This window comes from Falco biarmicus, chromosome 13 (assembly GCF_023638135.1).
Source record: "Falco biarmicus isolate bFalBia1 chromosome 13, bFalBia1.pri, whole genome shotgun sequence".
Classification (NCBI taxonomy): domain Eukaryota; kingdom Metazoa; phylum Chordata; class Aves; order Falconiformes; family Falconidae; genus Falco; species Falco biarmicus.
Window position 1 is genome coordinate 12,253,557 of NC_079300.1, and position 19,048 is coordinate 12,272,604.

At 52.1% G+C, this 19,048-nt stretch overlaps 1 protein-coding gene across 5 annotated transcripts; it reads right to left on the reverse strand.

Moving 5' to 3' along the window:
- Nucleotides 1-1,217: 1,217 nt before the first annotated feature.
- TFRC (transferrin receptor) lies at nucleotides 1,218-17,360 on the reverse strand. Of its 5 annotated transcripts, none has more exons than XM_056357869.1 (19): nucleotides 17,144-17,360; nucleotides 15,101-15,171; nucleotides 13,392-13,618; nucleotides 12,561-12,786; nucleotides 12,217-12,360; nucleotides 11,431-11,527; nucleotides 10,905-11,027; nucleotides 9,610-9,705; nucleotides 9,361-9,500; nucleotides 8,786-8,955; nucleotides 8,359-8,478; nucleotides 7,646-7,731; nucleotides 7,460-7,523; nucleotides 7,140-7,207; nucleotides 6,704-6,771; nucleotides 6,224-6,305; nucleotides 5,087-5,308; nucleotides 4,470-4,610; nucleotides 1,218-4,178 (listed from the first exon to the last, which is right to left on the reverse strand). In XM_056357869.1, the coding sequence occupies exons 1-19, from the start codon at nucleotides 17,351-17,353 to the stop codon at nucleotides 3,936-3,938; spliced, it is 2,598 nt and encodes an 865-aa protein (XP_056213844.1). In that variant the 5' UTR covers nucleotides 17,354-17,360; the 3' UTR covers nucleotides 1,218-3,935. The 5 variants fall into 5 exon arrangements, with proteins under 5 accessions (XP_056213844.1, XP_056213845.1, XP_056213847.1 ...); XM_056357870.1 differs by lacking the exon at nucleotides 17,144-17,360 and adding an exon at nucleotides 16,801-16,881; XM_056357872.1 differs by lacking the exon at nucleotides 17,144-17,360 and adding an exon at nucleotides 16,801-16,819 and having other exon boundaries at nucleotides 13,392-13,605.
- Between the last annotated feature and the right edge of the window lie 1,688 nt (nucleotides 17,361-19,048).

The following is a 19,048-nucleotide window of genomic DNA, read 5'->3' on the forward strand; positions in this document are numbered from 1 at the left end:
GCCCGGCCGGGCCCCGGCCCCGCTCTTAAAGGCGCCGCGTCACGTAGCGGCGGGGGAGGACAAGGACGGCGGGAGGGCTGGGGACGGGCAGACAGACGGGTGAGGAGCGGGGCGCGGGCCCGGACGGACGGACGCGGACAGACTCACCCCGGGACAGAGCGCCAGGCCGCGGGGCCGCTCCGCTGCAGGACCGGGGCGGGGGCCGGTGCACGGGCTGTCCAGCCGCTGCTCCCAGGTGCGTGGGGAGGGGCTGCACCCCCACCCCCCCCACCCCCACCTGCCCCGGCGGGGCTGGCTCTGCCTGGCTGCGGCAGCAGCGCTCCGCGCCGCCCCGGCCCGGCCTCTGGGGTGCCTCGCACAGGCGCTGCAGGGAGGGGAGCCCTGCCAGGTCTGGGCAGGGAGATGCGGGAAACAACGCATTTCCAACAAGTAAATCATCCCTGTTGGAAGAGGAGGGACCAGAGCTATGCCGGGACAGCCCATAAGGAGTGCATCTTCATGGCACCGTGTTTGTAAAGCAGGAGGCGAGACCGGCGCCAGGGACGGGGAAACACAGGAGAGAAACGCTGCGCAGTTTAAAATGCAAAGCCCCAAACCAGCGCGGCCTCGCCGGTGCAGGCACCTGGGGGCTGGGGGCACAGCTTCTGCTCTGCCAGGGCTCTCTGGGGCTCTTAGCAGTCAGTAACCATGTACCTGGGCCCGGGGGGAAGCTCCAGGATGGTGATGAGGAGCAGGGACAAGGCAGAGGACAACTCTGGCTTCCTGGGAGACAGACACAGCCACCCACAGCCCTGCCCTGCCACCTTCCCACCAGCAGAGACCTGCAAAGCCGGGGCCGCTGGAAGTCTGACATGTCATCATCCTCCTCCCGACCTCCACCCCAACGCTGCAGGCTCTTTAGGGGGTCAACGGCAGTAACCAAGAGGCAGCAGGCAGGACAGGGCCGTGAAAAGACAGGGGTGGCCACACAGCTTGCATACCTTGCTCCTCCACCTCCTTGCCAGAATCCTCATCCCCATCGCCTGCAGCGAGGCCTGCCTCAGGGCCGAGCAGCGCAGCGAGCTTGGATGTGCTATCGCATGCCAACAAGGTGGTACCGGAGCTGCCACTTCCCAGCCCTGATCGGGCAGGAGAGCAGTCTCCCTCCAGCTGCCCGAGCTCACCTGTGACCACAACAGCATCACGGCTTTGCAAGAACCCACACGAGGAGTCAAGTGTTCACGCTTCACAACTTTATTCAAGCAGACAGCAGGTAATCCAGCAACGGGGTTTAGCACCCCATACCAGCCACATGCCAGCACACAGCAACACAGCCCAACATCCCAGTAGTCACAGTTGCAATGCTTAGCCATAAGACAGGCTGGATCTTTCTCTGCTGGCTATAAAGCGCAAGATTAAGTCTGACATCAGGATACATGCAAACACTAACTACAGTGAGAAGTCCCAGACAGCAGCTCTTAAATGCCACCCAGAGGAGTGTCACTAGCAAACCAACACAGGCGGGGTTGTACACATGCCTCAGACAGCAGGGTAGTTAAGGAAGTGCAAGGAGCTGCACAAGCCTGGACATAAGGAAAATCCAACCCTCCAAGTTGGTGAGTACTGAGCTCAGTAACGGGGCTGGGGGGCTCGTCCTTGCCTGCTCCTTGGGGAGGCCCAGGTCTCTGCTCCAGATGAACAGTGTTCTTTCCCTCCAGGACTACTGCTGGGGCTTAGGTCACTCGCTTGGTTTAGGTTTTAACATCACATCAAACTGGTTGCAGAGCACAGGGCTGGTGACAGCCAGCTAGCTGCTTTTTGGGAAAAGGCAGTACAGTTTAGCAGGTGTCACACAGCAGCACTGTTCAGCTTCAGGTCAAAGAGCAGAGGGGCAACGTGAGAAAGGTGCCACTGATTTCCACCCTTCCACACAACACCCTGGAGGCCAGACTGGAGTTTCCAGTGAGACCTGGGGAGCAAGCAGCTTCCCATGCATGCACACCAGCATCACTTCAGTGCCAAAGCAGGCCAGGCTCTTTAGTATGCACACACACCAGAGTAATGACCAGAGCCCTCCAGACAGCTGTCGGCCCCAGGCCCTACATTCACCTTTAATTGCCCAAGTCTTTGTAACTGATTTGAAGGAAGTTTACTAAATCACAGAGCACACAGTCTAATTAGCCTAGTTTCTATAAACATTCAAGCACCAGTCCCGTGACTGGAGGCAGGAAGCCACTTCAAGACAGCACAGCTATTTGAAACAGTTCAGCCTAGAGAAGGTAGAATCTAGGGAAGTACATAACAGACCGAAGTTTGTATTTGCATCGCCACAGGAGAGTGAAAAAATAGGACTGCAGGAAACTGATCCATGTTAGATACTAACCATCAAGCTTCGCAGATGACCTTGCATGATAAGCATAGAACAATTATGGGAAACACTGTCCCCGATAATTACGTACACCCATAGTGCAACATATGGAGGTCACTGCCTCCGATATAACACTGTGGTAGGCAAAAACTACCTGGTTCTTTACACATTATGGAAGACACTGCCCCCGATAATGTCAGTTAGGTTTCAAGATACATTAGGTACTGGAAGTTTGCAGGAAGCTGCCATTCAAAAAAATGCCTCAGCTGAGGTAAAAGAAGTTTGTCAGTGCTGCCGTGGGCAGAGCTAGGGCTACACAGCAGGCCCCTCCACCGGAGGAAGGAAGCTGTGCTACCCACACAAGCACACGGCATCTAGAAAGGGGGGTGAAGACGGAGTCTAAAGCCCACAGAGGGGCATGGACACCGCAAGGAAGCCAAATTTCTCATATTTGAGTTTCCACCCAGGTTTTCAGCATTTCAAGGACCACTTTGGAGTGCAACCCGGAGACTTGCTACCAGGTTTACACCTTCAAGTTTCTTCCAGAGGGGTGTTTTTTTGCCACAGAAAGCTTAATTGATAGTTTTCCAAAACTTTTTTTGAGGGGCCTGTTCAAATTATTTTAAATGCAAAGTTCCAGTATCATGTTTGATTGTAATAGCAGATGCTGCTTTATTCAAAAACGACAGTATAACTGTCATAATTATGGAAGGCACTGCTTCCGATAATTATCTTCTATAAAAAAAACACACCATTTATAGTGAACACTGTCACTGATAAATAAATAAACAAATAAATATCTCAGTGCCAAATAAGAGCCATCCTGCAAAACGACATCAGTCAAACAGGGTTTGGCCAGCAAGAGACTCATTTTCCCAAAAGGCCCCAGAGCAACAAGGTCTGAAGTGCCAGTCTAGGGCCATTTCTCAATGCTGCAGGACTGGCTGAGGTGCCAGCTAAGGATATAAATGGGGAATTAGATAATCTTTGGGTCATTTTCCCTGGGTATTGAGACCTGCTTCGGCAGGAGCAAGCTTCCAAGATGTCATTGGGACCCTGCTGTTGAGTAAAGGCAGGCCAGGCACTTCAGAGCTTGCTGATAATCCAGCACTTGCGGGCTTTTACTAGGTTGTTGTATTTTTGAACTGCAGGTTGGTCTCTGCAGCTCCCTGCCACAGAATGGATCCTTGTTGCAAGCATTAAGAGGAATCCATTGCCTGTTTTGTCACTAGGTTTAGGGGGCCAACGATTAAAAACCTAAATAGGTGAGGTACCTCCCCACTCAAGGTACCAGTTCAGGGGTCACCTGAACTATTAGTTTTCAAATATGCTGGAGAGCAAGCCCCACAAGCAGCTGTACGTGACTGGTTTGGACTGTGGTCAGGTGGGAGCCTGATCATAGGAGATTTCATGGTAATCTTAGTACCTGCTTTATAACTGCCTCCTGTGAATTTGTCAATGTCAGATTTAAATTTTATGTTCAACTTTGGTCAAAAAAGATTGGTTGCCAGATAATCTATAGAAACATAATGCCATGTTAGGGAGTGGGTTTCCCTAATCCTGTACCTTAACCAGGTGTTTCCCATGTCTAGAATTCATTGTCTATATCCCAGATATCACCAACTAAGGCATTGGCAGCCCCTTTAATGGTCCAGGTTGCTAGGGCCAACTGCTGTTGCAGCTCATTCACATCCACGCTGTCCCTGCCGACTGTCAGCAGCTGCAGGTTTTCCAGCAGACTCTGCAGGGTGTGGGAGCCTTTGCCAAAGAAGATATGGCGGAAGGGAGCACGCTGTGGTGAGACGTATGGGGAGAGGAAGTCATACTCCACCTGGAGTAGAGGTGCAAATTTAGAGTTATACTCTCACCTCCCAAGGTTTTCTTTCCTAATCTGTCCCATCATGAGCTCCCAAATTCTGATCCCCACTAAGTCCTTTCCTCCAGCAGCTCTGCAATGGCCAGACCCTCTCCCGATAGCAAGTGCAAAAGTTGGTCCCGTCGACACTAAACAAGTGGAAGAGATGCCGGTCTGCACAGTGCCCACGGCTTCTAAGAAAGAGGCCGATCCCAGCCAGCACTCCCTTCCTTTATGAAGGATGGAAAACCAGTTGTAGCTACCCACCTTCATGATCCTGTCATTCAGGGCTCTGCGGACAACCCTGTCTTCCCTGTCGCTGTTTGCGATGTCTCTTCTCAGTGCATCTGTAGCTCGCTGAAAGTCACCACGGGCGAAAAACAGCCAGTTCAAGGTCAGCCCCAGTGCCTGTGAGGGAGAATCCGTTAGCAAACCTGATTTTCTTCTTTTGCTGCTGCTCTCTCACCAAGAGCAAGCGGGTTTTTTTGGGTTGGTTTTTTTTTTTGCCAGTTTAATCAAGTAGCAGAGCAAGTTCCTGGCAGGCTCTTCTGAGGTCACTGAGCTCAGTGACGTCTCTCCCCACCCACAGTTTCTTGTGGGCTTTCAGCAGAGGTGCAAATGAGATGCAAAGCTGCACTCTGCTGTGAATGATAACCAGACAAGAAACCATCCACATCCATTTCAAGAGCTCACCACTGCCGGATTAGCTAAATCTGCCTGCACTGCTCTATAAGGAACACTGATTCAGGTCACACATTGCTACACGTTTGTGCCCAAAAGAGGAAGATGTCTGCCCTGTTGTATCCACTGGCAGCAGAGCCTTATTAACACACAGCCCCATGACAGCCTACAGGAATTCAGTGCACTCAGAGCCCTTTTCTTACCTTCACTTCCTGATTGTAGTGCAAAATTTTCTCCTGGAATGCTAGCAATTCTTCACCGTATCTCTCGAAGTCCAGGAAGAGCTCATGATCATGGGTCAGCCTGAGAGCTATTTGTCCAGCAACTTCTGCAGCAGCACGCATAAGAGCAGACAACTTGTCAATCTTCTTCAGGTTCTCCACGGTGTCCTCAGTAGTGCCCAAGAAAGCATATTCCTTATCTTTCTGCAAGAAAGAAGGCAAGAGTGCTTCATCAGCTAGGATATTTCGCCTCCCTACAGTCTGCTTGCTACTTCCACCACATCTCATCTCCTTGTGTTGCTAAGTAGTGAGACTTTAACGGCAAAACTTCAAAGCACAGGGAACGGAGCTCCTGCATCTCATCCCTCACAGTCTCCAGCTATCAGCTGGATGCTCTGCTAGTTTATTGGACTCAAAGATACACAGACTTTTGCCCCGCCTCAGAGTTCACTGCAGAAGTGCAGGCGGGCAAACCCCAGCACCCAGTCTGGTATGTGCTGGCAGTACCCTCCAACCCTTCTTGGCAGGATAACTCCAGGATTTTTGTGGAAAAAAGTCTGACGCTACCAAAATCCAAGCAATTCATAAGCAGAGAAACCTGTTAGCAAAGGCTCCCAGCTACACACATGCAGTAATAGAGCGGGCTGCTTGGCTGATGCAGTTTCTGCCAGCCTCAAGCTGCAGCAGCAGACCTGAACAGTGTGAGTTAGAACTTGCTCTGGCCAACGGTACTGCTTCCCCAATGCACTTTGCTTGCTGACCAGCAGGCTGTAGTAGTCTTTCACCAAAGCAGCAACAGCTTGACATCATCTTAGTGCTTTTAGCTTCTAAATCATTGACACCTGAGCTTCCATAAAAGCAAGTGCCCTCTCTCCTAACAAAACACAAGTGTTCAGGACTCTGGAATAGAGACTGTAGGCCAACCATGCCCCATGAGCAGTCTTCACAGCAACCACTGCCACAGCCACCAGGTTGAGATTGCATCGCCTTCCCCCCGAGAGGCTCTTGCACAAACAATGAGCTCGGGACCAGCACCTTGTGCTCTGCCATCCTGGAGAGCAGATGTCCTTACAGCACCTTCCACAAAAGGAGCACACCAGGCAGGCAGATAATACTTACATTGCAGAAACCAAAGGAAACCACTGGGATTCCAGAGTAGGCCAGGAAAGGGAATGCTGCATTATCCAGACCAAGGGGAACACTGCAAAAGACAAGTTTTGAGAAGTTACCAGCCAGTTTGGACATCCCAGGAGAAAAGCTAGAAGCTCTAGCATTGAAGCTCTGAGCCAAATGGACTACTCTGTCCAGACAAGACTGGCTCTGGTAAGGAGTCCCACCTGCTCATCCATTTCTTTCTGGCCAGTGGCCTTTGTACAAGGCTGTTTTGCCCTACAAAAAGGTGTCTGGGCTGCCTACAGGCAGCTGAGGGCAGCACTGAGCACAGCTATTGTTTTAGTGTTGACACTTGTTTGACCCCATTGCAGCAGGTACAGCCCACCCCAGACAACGGTATGACACCCCAGCAAAAACAGCAGAAGCTAGTTAGTTCGTGCCTTTATGGATATATGCTTCCCCAAGGAGCAGGATGACAATACTTACACTGTTTTTACCCAGTCAGAGCCAACTCTGTCATACAGGCTTCCCGAATCCTTTGTTGGGTCCTTCACCTGCAGAGATGACAGTCACTGCACTTGTTCTGACCTCTGCTTGGGCTTCCAGGTCCATCCTGGAGCTTGCATTGCTGTGCAGATGCCAGAGTCAGGTGCTCCCCTGACCTTTCTTCACACAGGCATGGTTCATGCAGGACAGCCATTCACCTCCCACTGAACTGTGGCATTTGCTGACTTTAGATTATGCATGCATGAACTGCAATTCCCAGAGCCCAGCTGACTTCAGACAGGGCCCTCCAGAGTAGCTCAGCCCTTTCTCCTCAGAAGGTGTTAGCTGGGGAAAGTGACCCTGCACAGCTCTGGCTGCTTTCAGCTCCTCCTTACGACTATAGTCACCTTGACTAGCCCAAGACCTTTCAACTCACCCCCTTCATAGTTCTCTCCAGCAATGTGTACAGCAATGGGCTGGCAGAAATCTTCATGTGGCTGAAGCCTGCAAAAACGAAAGGGTGTTTGACATGCTGGCACAATTAACCACTACTGCTGGAGCTGCTCAGCCCTGTGACTGAGCAACAACTGATCTTCAGCTTGTTGACAAAGGATCTTCAACTGACACAGGACAGTCTACTGAGACCTAGCAGAGCTGCCTCCAGGCTTCAGCCAAACAGCAGCATCAACCCCAGGTTAAGGGATGTCTGTCAAGCTATTCCAGTTCAGTTTCAAGAAACTTAGAGCAGCAGGTTACCTAGGACTGCAGCATCCAAGTTAATGTAAGTGAAGGCTTTCGCATGCAGCGTGGCAGAGTACCCCTAGAACAAAACAAGTATTTCAAGGTCAGGAGTAGCACTAAAACACCAGGATGTTTAATCCACAGAACAGGAAATCACAACCCCGCAGTCATCACGCAGAAGTCTTATCAAAGAAACAGTACCTCCAGCCATTCAGTAGCACCCACAGCTCCATAGTCTCCAGCACTCCAGCTAGCAAAGATGATGCTGCGTCTTGGTTTGTAGCCATCTGTAAAGAGAGAGTCTGAGATGCCTGCCCTTCCCCCACAGAGATGTAGATTAGCACTGAGGGCCTGGGTTGATGAACTGCCTGCTCCTCAACACAGCTGAAGCATTCCAGCTGCTGCAGACAAACATGCACACTAGTGGCTGCACAGACACCATACCCTTCCTCTCCCACGCTGCAGAACGGTGTAGGAAAACCATGCCGTCTGTATTTTCCCCCTTTTTTGGTTAGCTGCCTGAGCCCAAAATTAACCCTAGAGACAAGAGCACTCACACTAAGTGCCACCATGCAACTCCCACCACTCCAGCTGGTCAGCCACTTCAGCATTTTCCCACCTCCAGGCCCAGCTGTCCAATAGACAGCTCAAGTTTAAGGTTTGCACTGTATATTATCCAAGGGCATTCTTGCATTCAAGCCATACCAGATAAAAGCAGACAGTCCCTTGGAAGCAAGCGCTCACTGCAGACAAGCTGTCTGTGTTGGACAACTAATAGCTTCTCAGGAAGCTTTGTCAGACTCGCTATGCCTTCCCAAAGAATTATTTTGCAACTGGGCTCTTCAATGTTAACACACACAAGAGCTAAACCTGCATCACCTCCCACCCCCATGCTTTTGTACACACATATTTACCATTTTTCACTATGTCTGAAATCACACGGGCAAGTTCCAGCAACATAGCAGTTCCAACGCCAGCCTTGGCTGCTCCCGGGCCCCAGGAGTCTCTCTGGGCTCCGATCACAACATACCGATCTATAAATGAGACATTAAGATTCGAGCTGCAAGCTTCAGGTTGCAAACACCACTTATCAGAAGAGCAGCTCTGAGCTTCTGTATGAGGAAGAGAATATGGAGTCTGACCCCTGGATCTGGCACACTGTTTGCTTTCATTTAGCCTTCCCCTGACAGCGTGGTTCAGCTTTTTCCTTGACCCTTAGGGAAGGGTCTTGGTTCTGCTGAGGAAGTAGTTGTCTCTATCTGGGAGCAGCTGTCACATTCTGATGATCACAGAAAAGGAAGGGTTCCCCTCAAGACTGAGCTACAAGGCAGTTGCTGTTACCTGGTTCTTCATATCCCTTGATAACGCCAAAGATGTTCAGAATCCTCCTGTCCACCATAACGTTGTTCACTTCCACTTTCACTGTCATGTTGCTTGTGCTGCTCAGTGTCACCTTACATCCCAGGACCCCAGCTTTCCACTCCAGAAAGCAACTGTCTCCATCCATTTTGCTGAGGGAAAAAAAAAAAAAGAAAAAAAAAAAAAAAAAAAAGAGATCCTTTGAAGTCATTATTCAGCTCTGACCTCGTTCAGCTATCCTGTGAAAAAAACAAACCTGCAACTGCAGGCGCAGCCTTGTTCAGGGCCTGCTCAGGTAATAGCTTGCAGTCCTGCATCACTATTTGCAGAGGCAGGATGCAGAGGCCAAGAGGAATCCAATACTAGATTAAGTTCAGTCTTTAAGACAGGAGACATGGATACAAGTGACGTTTCTCCAGCCAGTTCCAGTAAGCGCTCCCTGCCATACACAGGGGAGACCAGGAGAGAGCTCCCTGGGCTCACAGCACCTCAACACCATCCTCACTCCTGCAAGAGTGCCACAGCAGACTAGCCTGCAAGGCAGGAGAAAGTGTTACCTGAACAGCTTGCCTACTGCTTGGCTAGAGATAGTCTGAACAACAATGCGAGGCAGTCCAGAAGATTCCACTGGTGGGAACTGGGTGTGGTTGAAAGAAGGAAAGCCTGGGGTGAAAGGATCCCCAGTTCCAAGGTGAGCCTGTGAAAAGCAAGAGGAGTCCTCAAGTCTCAAAGGAGCCCAACAATTTTCATTTTTTGTGTGAAAGGTGCACGAGAACAACAAACAGGGGAGCCAGTTGCATACTCACATGTCCAAAGGGGACAAGATCATCTGTGTCCTTGTACTCGGAGGGGTCCAGGTACATCAGGGCACCAACTGCTCCGGCCTCTTTGGCATTTTCAACCTGAAGCAAAAAGGAACATTAGCTGCACATTTACACTGCAAGCAAAGGGGGTTAAGGCAAGTACATGGAGTAATGGGGCGAAGGGTTGTGCTCCTCAATGCCTAACTCCACAGGTTTTAACAGCTACTCAATAGTGATAAATACACAAGGAAGATGAATACTAGCAGCTCGGTTTTACTGCAGGCAGACTGGGTCTAACACCCCTTTGAACAGTTAGGACAGTCCATGGTCAGTGTCTCACCCCATGATTCCTTCAGTTCATACTTGCTCCTCAGAGCAGCTTACAAGATGTTCTTTAATTTTCATTATGCTCCATCTGTTTTCCCAAGATTACGTTAGCCTCAAGACAAGATAAGCAGCCACTGGACGCTCATCTTCACATGGAAAATAGAGGCAAAGCGGCCTAATGAGGACCCTGTTTAACATAGCTACAATTCAGCTGCCGCTGATATGCCACCAGTACAAACACCCTTCGCAAGGCTAGGCACCAGTCTGAAAAGTAGGAAGGGAACTGGAGAACCAGTGAGCACCCCTTGCTGGAGCACTTTTCAGTTCTGCCTGTGTCTGATGCATGCAGGCAGGCAGAGTCTGACAGGAAATCCTACGGCCCGGCCTCCCCAGGAGCACCCCATCTGAGGGGTAGCTCTGGGTCAGACCTAGAACAAGCTTGCATGCAGGACTCTGATCCTTTAGGCTGCTTGGCTATTCAGTTCTACTTGCTACAGAGGAAGCATCACAGCAACACGCAAAGCAGCTGACTGGGCATGCAGTGACAGCTCCTTCACTTGGTGCAAGTGAACAGTCAGCAAGGGCCTAAGTGAGACACTACAGCCAAGCTTTGGAAGTATCTGGCTGCAGCAGCAAGAGGTGCTCGGGAGGCAAGGCTGTTCTGCTTCTAGCAGCCCTGCTGCTGCATCCACCAACACCAGTCAGCTCTGCACTCTGTAGCCCCCAGGCTGCCTCCCGGCCACATCACTCCAGATGTCTGGCTGTCCCAGCAAGACTGCCAGAGGCCAAGAAGAATGACACCATGAGCACTAACCAGCTCTGTTCAGTCCTGGTGTCCAGACCTGCAGATGAGGCTTAGTGCAAACAAACAAGACCAGACCTGAACGAAGACATGCCTCTGTGCCTTGAAGAGGAGGAAGCATAGCTTCCAGCTGCAAGTTTGCCCAGGCTTTGGGGCACAGGCTGCTTACCTTCTCAGCAAGCGTTATTTTTCCAGCTCTAAAGATGGTAATAGTTTTATTCAGGGAAATACCCAGCTTCTGTATCTTCTGAAAATCAGCTTTCCGTCCATAGTTCACATAGACTGGTTTGCCCTGGAACAGAAACAGTGGGTATAAATGCAGCAGTCCTATGTCAGTAAGATACTTCAAACAGCCTACAGAGTCACAGTAACAGCGACTCCTGTTAACATTAGGGAGTTCAAGCTCAGCAATGTAAACTCTGATCACATGCAACATGCCTGTTGGAGCAGCACTTCTGTCAGGGTTCCTGTCTAGATCCCAGAAGAGAAGTTTAAACAGTTACTTCTGCATCTTGCAGAAGTAATAACACTATGTGGGCCCACTCCTTGCCCCACAGTCCTCACCCTCCCCAGCCCAGCTCTCCAACTGGGGAGGGTTTTACATACTCTGTATCCTGAAGGGACATATTTTGGAGACTGACACCTGGTAAGTGTGCAAGCACTTTTTTTTCCATGATCTTCTTGGAGTTACTTACAACAACAGAGTCACTCAAGCTGTAGGCCACATATGCATCGGGACTCTCCAGTTCCTCTTCTAAACCATTTTCCACAATAGACACTTTGTTGTTGCTCCTGTTAAATGTAAAGAGACAGCATTATGTTCTTCTATACATAAACTCCGTATTTAACTAGCTCGCATATTTCTGTCTGTGCCCTAGCAATTCTGATCAAGTCAATGCAGAGCCTGAAACAGGCAGACTCATCCCAGCACTTCTGTGCAAGAGTCTCTGGGGTCGCTCACAGACATTAACAAAGGCCAATTTCTAAGACAAGTAGCAGAAAGAATCTCTGCTTTCGAGTCTCTTAGTCCCCTCCACAGGAGGGGCTAAGCAAATTTATTTTCCCTGGACATGATGGGGCAAGTAAGACATGAGGGTATGAGCTGTGTGCCAGCACAATGCCTGTTGATACCCTCCTGAGCTACTGTAGGAGCCACTGCCAGGTCTGCAATGCCTGTCTGGGTGACAAGTCAGTCACCCATGCTAGACACAGGGAATCTGCTGTTCGGCTGAGTTTTTACTCAAGTTTGTTTTCTCTCCACTTTCTAAGCATGCCTTGAGGAAACAGCTGTCCTAGCAAAAAGCATCCAGCAGGCTGCTACCAAACCTTCTGGATTTAGAAAGCCTGAGAAGAGAGAGAAGCAGCTATTAACCGGCTCACAGTTTTAGCACTGCTTTCAGCAGAAATCAGCAGTCTTGTCTGCTCAAGACTACAGGTAATCATGCTGTAAGGAAGAGATCTGCATCTCTTCATCAACATACCTGCCTTTAACCTGCAGCTTAACATAGTGCTCATCGTTCCACACTTCATCCAAGTGGAAGCTCGTGAACTCATCATGAATGTATCTAGCAATCCTCTCATCTTCATTCTGGCCAGCTTCAAAAGAGTACTTTTTCACTCTTTGCCTGTAGGTAACAGACGTACAGCTTAGGCTACAGCACCAGGTTGCACTGCAGTGCTCCAGCCTGCAAACCCAAGTTGGATGAGCCATTTAAGCCCATATTCAACCACATGCCACCCCACAACATCTCCTGTTCTCCAAAGGAGCCTGAGTTCTGCTCACAGGCTGTGCCTCTCTCATAGCTAAGCTTTCTGGAACTGTTACCTCAAGCCATCTTCAAGACGTCTGGCTGACAGCTTATCTGTCAACAGGGCTCTGAGATCAGGCCAGTAAATAATACGTGGTCCAGGAACCTCTTCTTCCTCAGTTTCGTCATCACCACCCGCTAAGTAAGATGCAGTAGGAGTCATCTCACACTTGCCACTTCCATCCAGACACTTGCTAGCCTTCTGCATTCGTCCGCGATAACTCAAGTAGCCGATCAGAAACCCTACAGACAGAACAGGTATTTCTTTGTGCTGCAGAAAGACAACTAGACGAGCCCCACACCATACACGTGCACTCAAAGCAGCTTCAGGGTTAAGATGCATGTCTGCTCTCACACCATTTTTGAGAAGGACAGCAGGAATATGCAGCCTGACATTCTGCCTGAGCCGGCATGTTTTAAGGTACACTGTAAACCTGATCTTGTGCTTGGCAGAGTGCCACCAAAGGACTTTGGGAAGGGGAATGCTTACTTGAGGTCAGTAGCAACGTTAAAACCCTTGAAAGCCGAGCACCAGAGGCTTTACTGATATGTTAAAAACACTTCTCTAGAGTTGTGGGAAGAATTAATAGAGGGAAAACTAGTACACTTGCCACATGGACCAGTTCGCCCTTTAGCCAAGGCACAATTCCACTGCCAGGCTTCACACTTCTTTGTGCAGTTCTGTACCATAAGTCTGAGCTAGACACAGAGTTAGTGACCAGAAGCTGTAGCCTGGATCCAGGCTCTTTAAATTATCTCCTGAAATAATACAGATTCATATGTTAACAGCCTTAGATACACTCAGTATCAGAATCCCCTTCACGCAGTTGCCTCCCACCCTTCCTTACCAATCAAAAGAAGCAGGACAGCTGCAATGACTAGGAAGAAGAGATTTTTGCCACTCCTCCGTGGAGGAGACATGCTGGCATGCAGGTGCTCTGGTCTCCCAGTTTCCGCTCCTTCCTCATCATCAGCAGACAGCTTCATCTCCACATGGCTGTTGTCTCCATCCGTTTGCCGGGCAATGCTGAAGCGAGTGTATGACATCGGCTCACCACCAAACTGTGTTGAAAGACTGTCATGTAATGGAAGCATTTGCCTCACCACCCCACAGTCCATGCAGCCAGCTGTACCTATGCTCCAAACCAAATACAGCTTGTTCACCTGAAATTGCTCCAGTGTGGCCTGAGCATTTGGCTGTCAGTAAGTCAGGCTGCCTGCTCTGAACAGACAGCTAGACCCAGACCTGCTCAGGATCTTCAGAGTCTATTTTAGCATCTGTTTTCCCTGCACAAGCCAAGAGCCACACTGGTCAGAGTCTAACTTGGGAGTCTGTTACAGATATGACACAGTCAATGGCATCAGCATTTCCCATGTGACCCCATGGAAACGTTGAGAAGCAGAAACTCCTAGTCTTAATCAGGAGTGCACTGATCTGACCTGAACAGGTACAACTCACACAGAAGGGAACTTTGGTCAGGACAGAGGAAAGGGAAGGCAACCCCTCCATGGTTGTGCCTTTGAGCCACATCCACTTTGACATAAATACTCTCATCCAGCATCTAGATAATCTTGTATTAAACTGCCCCAGGCTACTCTTAAATTACACTGTTGATGAGTATTATAAAGCAGCCAGGCTGAAGACAGATGACCCACGGGAATCCTGCTACCTCAACTAACAGCCCAGAGGAATAGTTTTGGGAGCAACAGTCCTGCAGTCGCTCTCCACTGTACTGGAGAAGCAGCTGGTGGCAAACACTCAAGCCTGGTTACAATCTCAGCAGCTTATCCACAGTCCTCTGCTTACTCTCAAACCACAAGTCAGCGGCTCGAGGTGAAGAGACCAGACGTCAGCTTTGTTGGTCAAAACTAAACCAATGTCATCTCAGACACGCAGTTCCATTCTAGCCCACGCTACCTGCAATGACACAGCTGGCTGCTCACATTCTAGAAAGGGCAACACTGCAATCTGTCCTGGAAGTCTCCCTGCTCAGCTGCTTGGCAGCTTGGCTCCTCAACCCCATGTATTCCCCATACTTGTTCAGAGACCAAACCATCACATTTGCAGTCCTAGCCTCGGGTCATTTCACAGTACAAGCTCTCTAGGACCAGCGGGCTTGCTGGAGCAAGCCCAGAGCTACCTCCTCCTGCACATTTTTTCAAAGCAAAGCTTGCATTCAGAGGCTGGACTTGTGAATTCCCACCCCAAAAATAACATAACTGAGCACATGTTTATTGTACCAATAGGCATTTAAACGGCTTCCTCAGCAGCACTTCCTCCTGGAACACTGGTCAAGGCTTACCCCCCCTCCTTATCAGCTTCCTGAGAGACCCAAGACATTGTAACAGTTAACGATAACCCCACCAGCACTGAACCGCTTAAGCCACCTCCTTATCTAGCTACAGTGACATCTGGTTCACAATGTACACAGCAACACCTAACGCTGCTTTGAATTCATCATCTTCTCCAATACTGACGTGGATGCTGTTGAATGTTTCTTCTGCAGTATCACCAGCCCACCAAGAGACAAAGGGCACATGGGGAACTGTGTCTTACCAAGTTAGAGATTGCTGCTCTGGCATGGTCCATCGCCTTCTGGAAGGGTGTCCACCAACTCGATCAAAGCTCTAGAAGTTCACAACACAAGTCAAGTCAGGCTGTTCCCCTGCCACTGCGTAAGATATCCAAGATCAGTCAATACCACTACTGCAACGCTTGCCCATGGATTTTACGTGCATGCTTCTACATAAAGTCACAATGTTGGTGAACCACACCAACCTTGAACGCAGCCTAGAAGTTCACATACTCCCACTGCAAATATAAATTCTGATGAACAAACTGACTCATGTGTGTGTGTGCGCAGAAATGAGGAATAGTCTCAAACAGCTAATTTCAGCCAAGGGTCTTATCTACTCAGAGTGCTGCAAGAGGCACGTGCTCAACTGTGAAAAGGGACATCATGTATCTGGATGGAAAACTGAGTCTGATTAGCAGCCAGAAGTAGCACAATGCCCTAAGGCAAACCAGCACAAACCCTAACCCTGCTAAAACACTTCCAAATGCAAGGTCCCTTCTACATGTCTATATTCTTTACTGCTTTGTGAAGGCAATTTCAATTTTGACCAGTCTCCCAGAATAGCCATGAACAACTCTCCAAAAGCATTTTAGTAACTTTTATACTTAGGATTTCTCTAGACAGCAAACTTATCCAAAACATAAACTGCAACCAATTTACTTCAGCATTTCTTTCTGAAAAGATGCTTGAAAAAGCTTTGTAGGTTAGTGACTAGACAGCTTGGGTTGAGCCGGGTGTTTGGGTTGGCAGCGTGTAACTTGAGCGTGCCCTCAAACGACAGCTGCTAGGAAATTTCTTTGAACTGGTCTTCAGATGCGTGTGGATTAGCTTTACACCTGGGAGCTCTGCCACAGAAGCAGGTTTTGTTTGCAGATCAAGGGTTAACCGTGGCCATCCGCTCATTTCACCTTTTGTTTAGGGCAAGAGTACACGGAGATAGATGAACCCCCGGAGGCTTTGCGCGGCCTTTTCCACGCGGCCACCCGCGCCCAGGCTCCCACCCGGCAGGCCGGGCACAGCATGGCGCGCACCGAGGGTCCCCCGGGGGCCAGGCCAGCTAGGGCAGGGCGAGCGTCAGGGCCGGCGGGCGTCACAGCCGGCAGGGAGCCTCCCCGGGGCCGCGGGGCCCCCCCGAGCCCACCCCCCGGGCCCCTCGCGGCCCAGGCCCTTCCTCCAGCCCGCGCTCCGGGCGCCTCACGGGGCACGACCCCCCTCCCTCCCGCCCAGCAGCCCCGGGAGGCGGCCAGCGGCTCCCATTCCCTCCGAAACACGGTACAGGAGAAAAATAAACCAGGCGCGGCCCCCGCCGGTATCGCGGCCCCCGGTACGGCGGGCCGGGCCCGGCTGCGGGCCGACAGATAAGCGGGCCGGGCGATACGCCGCGCGCCGCGGGCACGTCTGCCCTGCGCGGGAGCCCTGCGCGCGCCTGCCCCCGCCGCGCGCCCTGCACGCGCGCCCTGCCGCCCGCCGCGGCACGCGGCCCGGCAGCCTCCGCCGCCTGCGTGCCTGCCTGCATGCGCGCGCACCGCCAGCTGCTGCCGCTGCCGCTGCTCCTACCGCTGCTCCTGCCGCTGCCCCTGCTGCTGCTGCTGCCGCCGCTGCGCCGCCGGTGCGGCCCGCGCTCCCCGCGCCCCGCCGCCTCAGGCCGCCCGCCGCCCCCCGGCCGCCCCCTGTGACTTACCTCGCCCCGCCGCGACACCAGCGCTGCACCGGCAGCCGCAGCGGCGCGCAACCTCCCTCCCGGCTTTCCGCCCCGCCCCGCCCCGCCCCGCCCCCCGCAGGAAAACGCCCGGCCCCTCAGCCCCCCCTCAGCACCCGAGGGGCCGCCCGCCCGCCGCCCGGCCCGGCCCTGGTTGGCTGCCGAGCTGCGCAGCGGCGGCGGGGCGGCCTGTCCCTGTCCCCTGTCCTCTGTCCGCTGTCCCCTGCGCGCCCTCCGGCGGGGCCCGGCCCGGGCACCCTGGCGTGCGCCCTTGGGTGGCTGCGCCCGCTGCGCGCGCCGCGCCGTTGCTGCCGTGCTGCCCTACCGCAGCAGCTCCCGCCGCGGGGACGGTGTCTAAGGCCGCCGCGAGCTTCTCACGTTGCCTTCGGGTGCCCCGGGAGGGCGGGCAGCCGCTTGCCGGTGGCACCCGGTTGGCGGGGCGGCTGCGGGTGCCGCCTTCCCCGCGGGGGGCGGGAGCAGACCCCGCACCGCGCGTGGCACCGGCGGCGGCGAGAAGGAGCAGTCGCAGTTTCATCGGTGCCACCCGCTCAGCACTTTGAGGGCAGAGAGCAGGGAAGGTGCTTTCCTCCCTGGGTGGTGCGGACCAGAGGCAGGACTTGCGCTGGCTTGGGATGTGCTCAGCATCCCCAGGTCCCGGCGAGCCGGCTGTGCTCGGGGCTGCCTTTTCGGCTCTGAGCGAGCAGGGGCACCCAGGCTGCCTTTTCTTCACGCTGTGCTACCCGAGGCTGCTGTTTCATTTGCACAATGAGAAGCGCGGCAGGCCTTCGTGACAGCCAACTGCAGTAGTGCACAGGCACAAGAAACAAGGGTGGCCCATGTCAGCAGAGCAGTTTCTGTGGCTACTCACGCTGTGCTGGCAGAAGCATCTGTCTGGTGGACACCGCAGGATTGCTCCAGCTCTGTATTAGCTGCTCCTCGCTCCAGCCCTCTCCCTGGGGCAGGCAGAGGGACCCCACGATGCAGTGGGAGCCCCCCGGTGTGCAGAACGTGGTCTGTAAGAGCCAGCAGCTGCAGAGCAGTGTGGTTTCCTGTCTTGCTTCTAAGAAACTTGAGGGAGAAGTACAACATGCAGGTCGTTTGATGAAACAAAGTTCCAGCACGCATCTTCTTTCAGCAGGCTTCACAAGTTGAAGCAACGGGTAAGGAGGCAGCTCAGCGACTTTAGAGTGAAAGTGATAAATAATGTACTGAGGGGTATTTAGGAAACCTTTAAGCTACCCTTGCCCTTAGGAAGTCTGTTTCCAGTTGTCAGTGTGATGTCAAGTTGAGGCTTGCAGCTCAGCCAGGCGCCAGTTGGGGCTGCAAAGGGAGCTCCACCTGCCAGGGGCTTTCTCTGCTGCAGTTTCTGAGGTCTACCATGGCTGTGGTATTTGCTCTGCTTCCTTTCAGCTGATGCAAGGACACTGCAGAACATCTTGCCTGGCTTGAGCACCCACTGATGTTTGCTGTCTCCAGAACGGCCATGAGTGGGCCCTGGCTGTGGATGCAGCCTCCTCTGACCTGTCTGTCTGGGCTCCAGCACGAGTGGAAGTCACCACTTCCAGCCTCGGACCTCATGGCTCAGGTCATTTCTCAAAGGTGTGCTGGAACCGGGGAATGCTTCAAGGTTTGGGTGTGCATGTGTTCTGCAATGCTGTGCTCATTCGTCCCTTGCTCGTCTGTGGTGGTCTGACTCTGGCTGAACGCCCACCAAAACCGCTCTATCACTCCCCTCCTTAACTGGACAGGGAAGAGAAAATATAACAAGGCTCGTGAGTCAAGATAAGGACAGGGAGATCACTCAGCAATTACTGTCATGGACAAAACAGACTCAGCCTGGGGAAATTAATTTAATTTACTACAATTCAAATCAGAAAAACATGTTCCACCCACTCCTCCCTTCTTCCCTGGGCTTAACTTAATTCCTGATTTCTCTCTGTCCTCCCCTGGCGTGGTGCAGGGGAACGGGAATGGGGGTTATGGTCAGTTCATCACATATTGTTTGTGCCACTCCTTCCTCCTCACACTCTTCCTCTGCTCCAGCGTGGGGTCCCTTCCCACAGGAGACAGTACTCTGTGAACTTCTCCAATGCGAGTCCTTCCCATGGGCTGCAGTTCTTTACAAACCGCTCCAGCGTGGGTCCCTTCCACGGAGTGCAGTCCTGCAGGAGCAGACTGCTCCAGTGTGGGTCCCCCGTGGGGTCAAAAGTCCTGCCAGCAAACCTGCTTC

Excerpts from the sequence above, each read along its gene's own strand:
- TFRC (XM_056357869.1), bottom strand. The coding sequence starts at position 17,353 with ATGAAACTGCGACTGCTCCTTCTCGCCGCCGCCGGTGCCACGCGCGGT. Across the intron at positions 9,501-9,609 it reads ATCTTGTCCCCTTTGGACAT|GCTCACCTTGGAACTGGGGA; the intron begins GTGAGTATGCAA and ends TGCTTTTCACAG. Across the intron at positions 7,732-8,358 it reads TTCAGACATAGTGAAAAATG|ATGGCTACAAACCAAGACGC; the intron begins GTAAATATGTGT and ends CTCTCTTTACAG.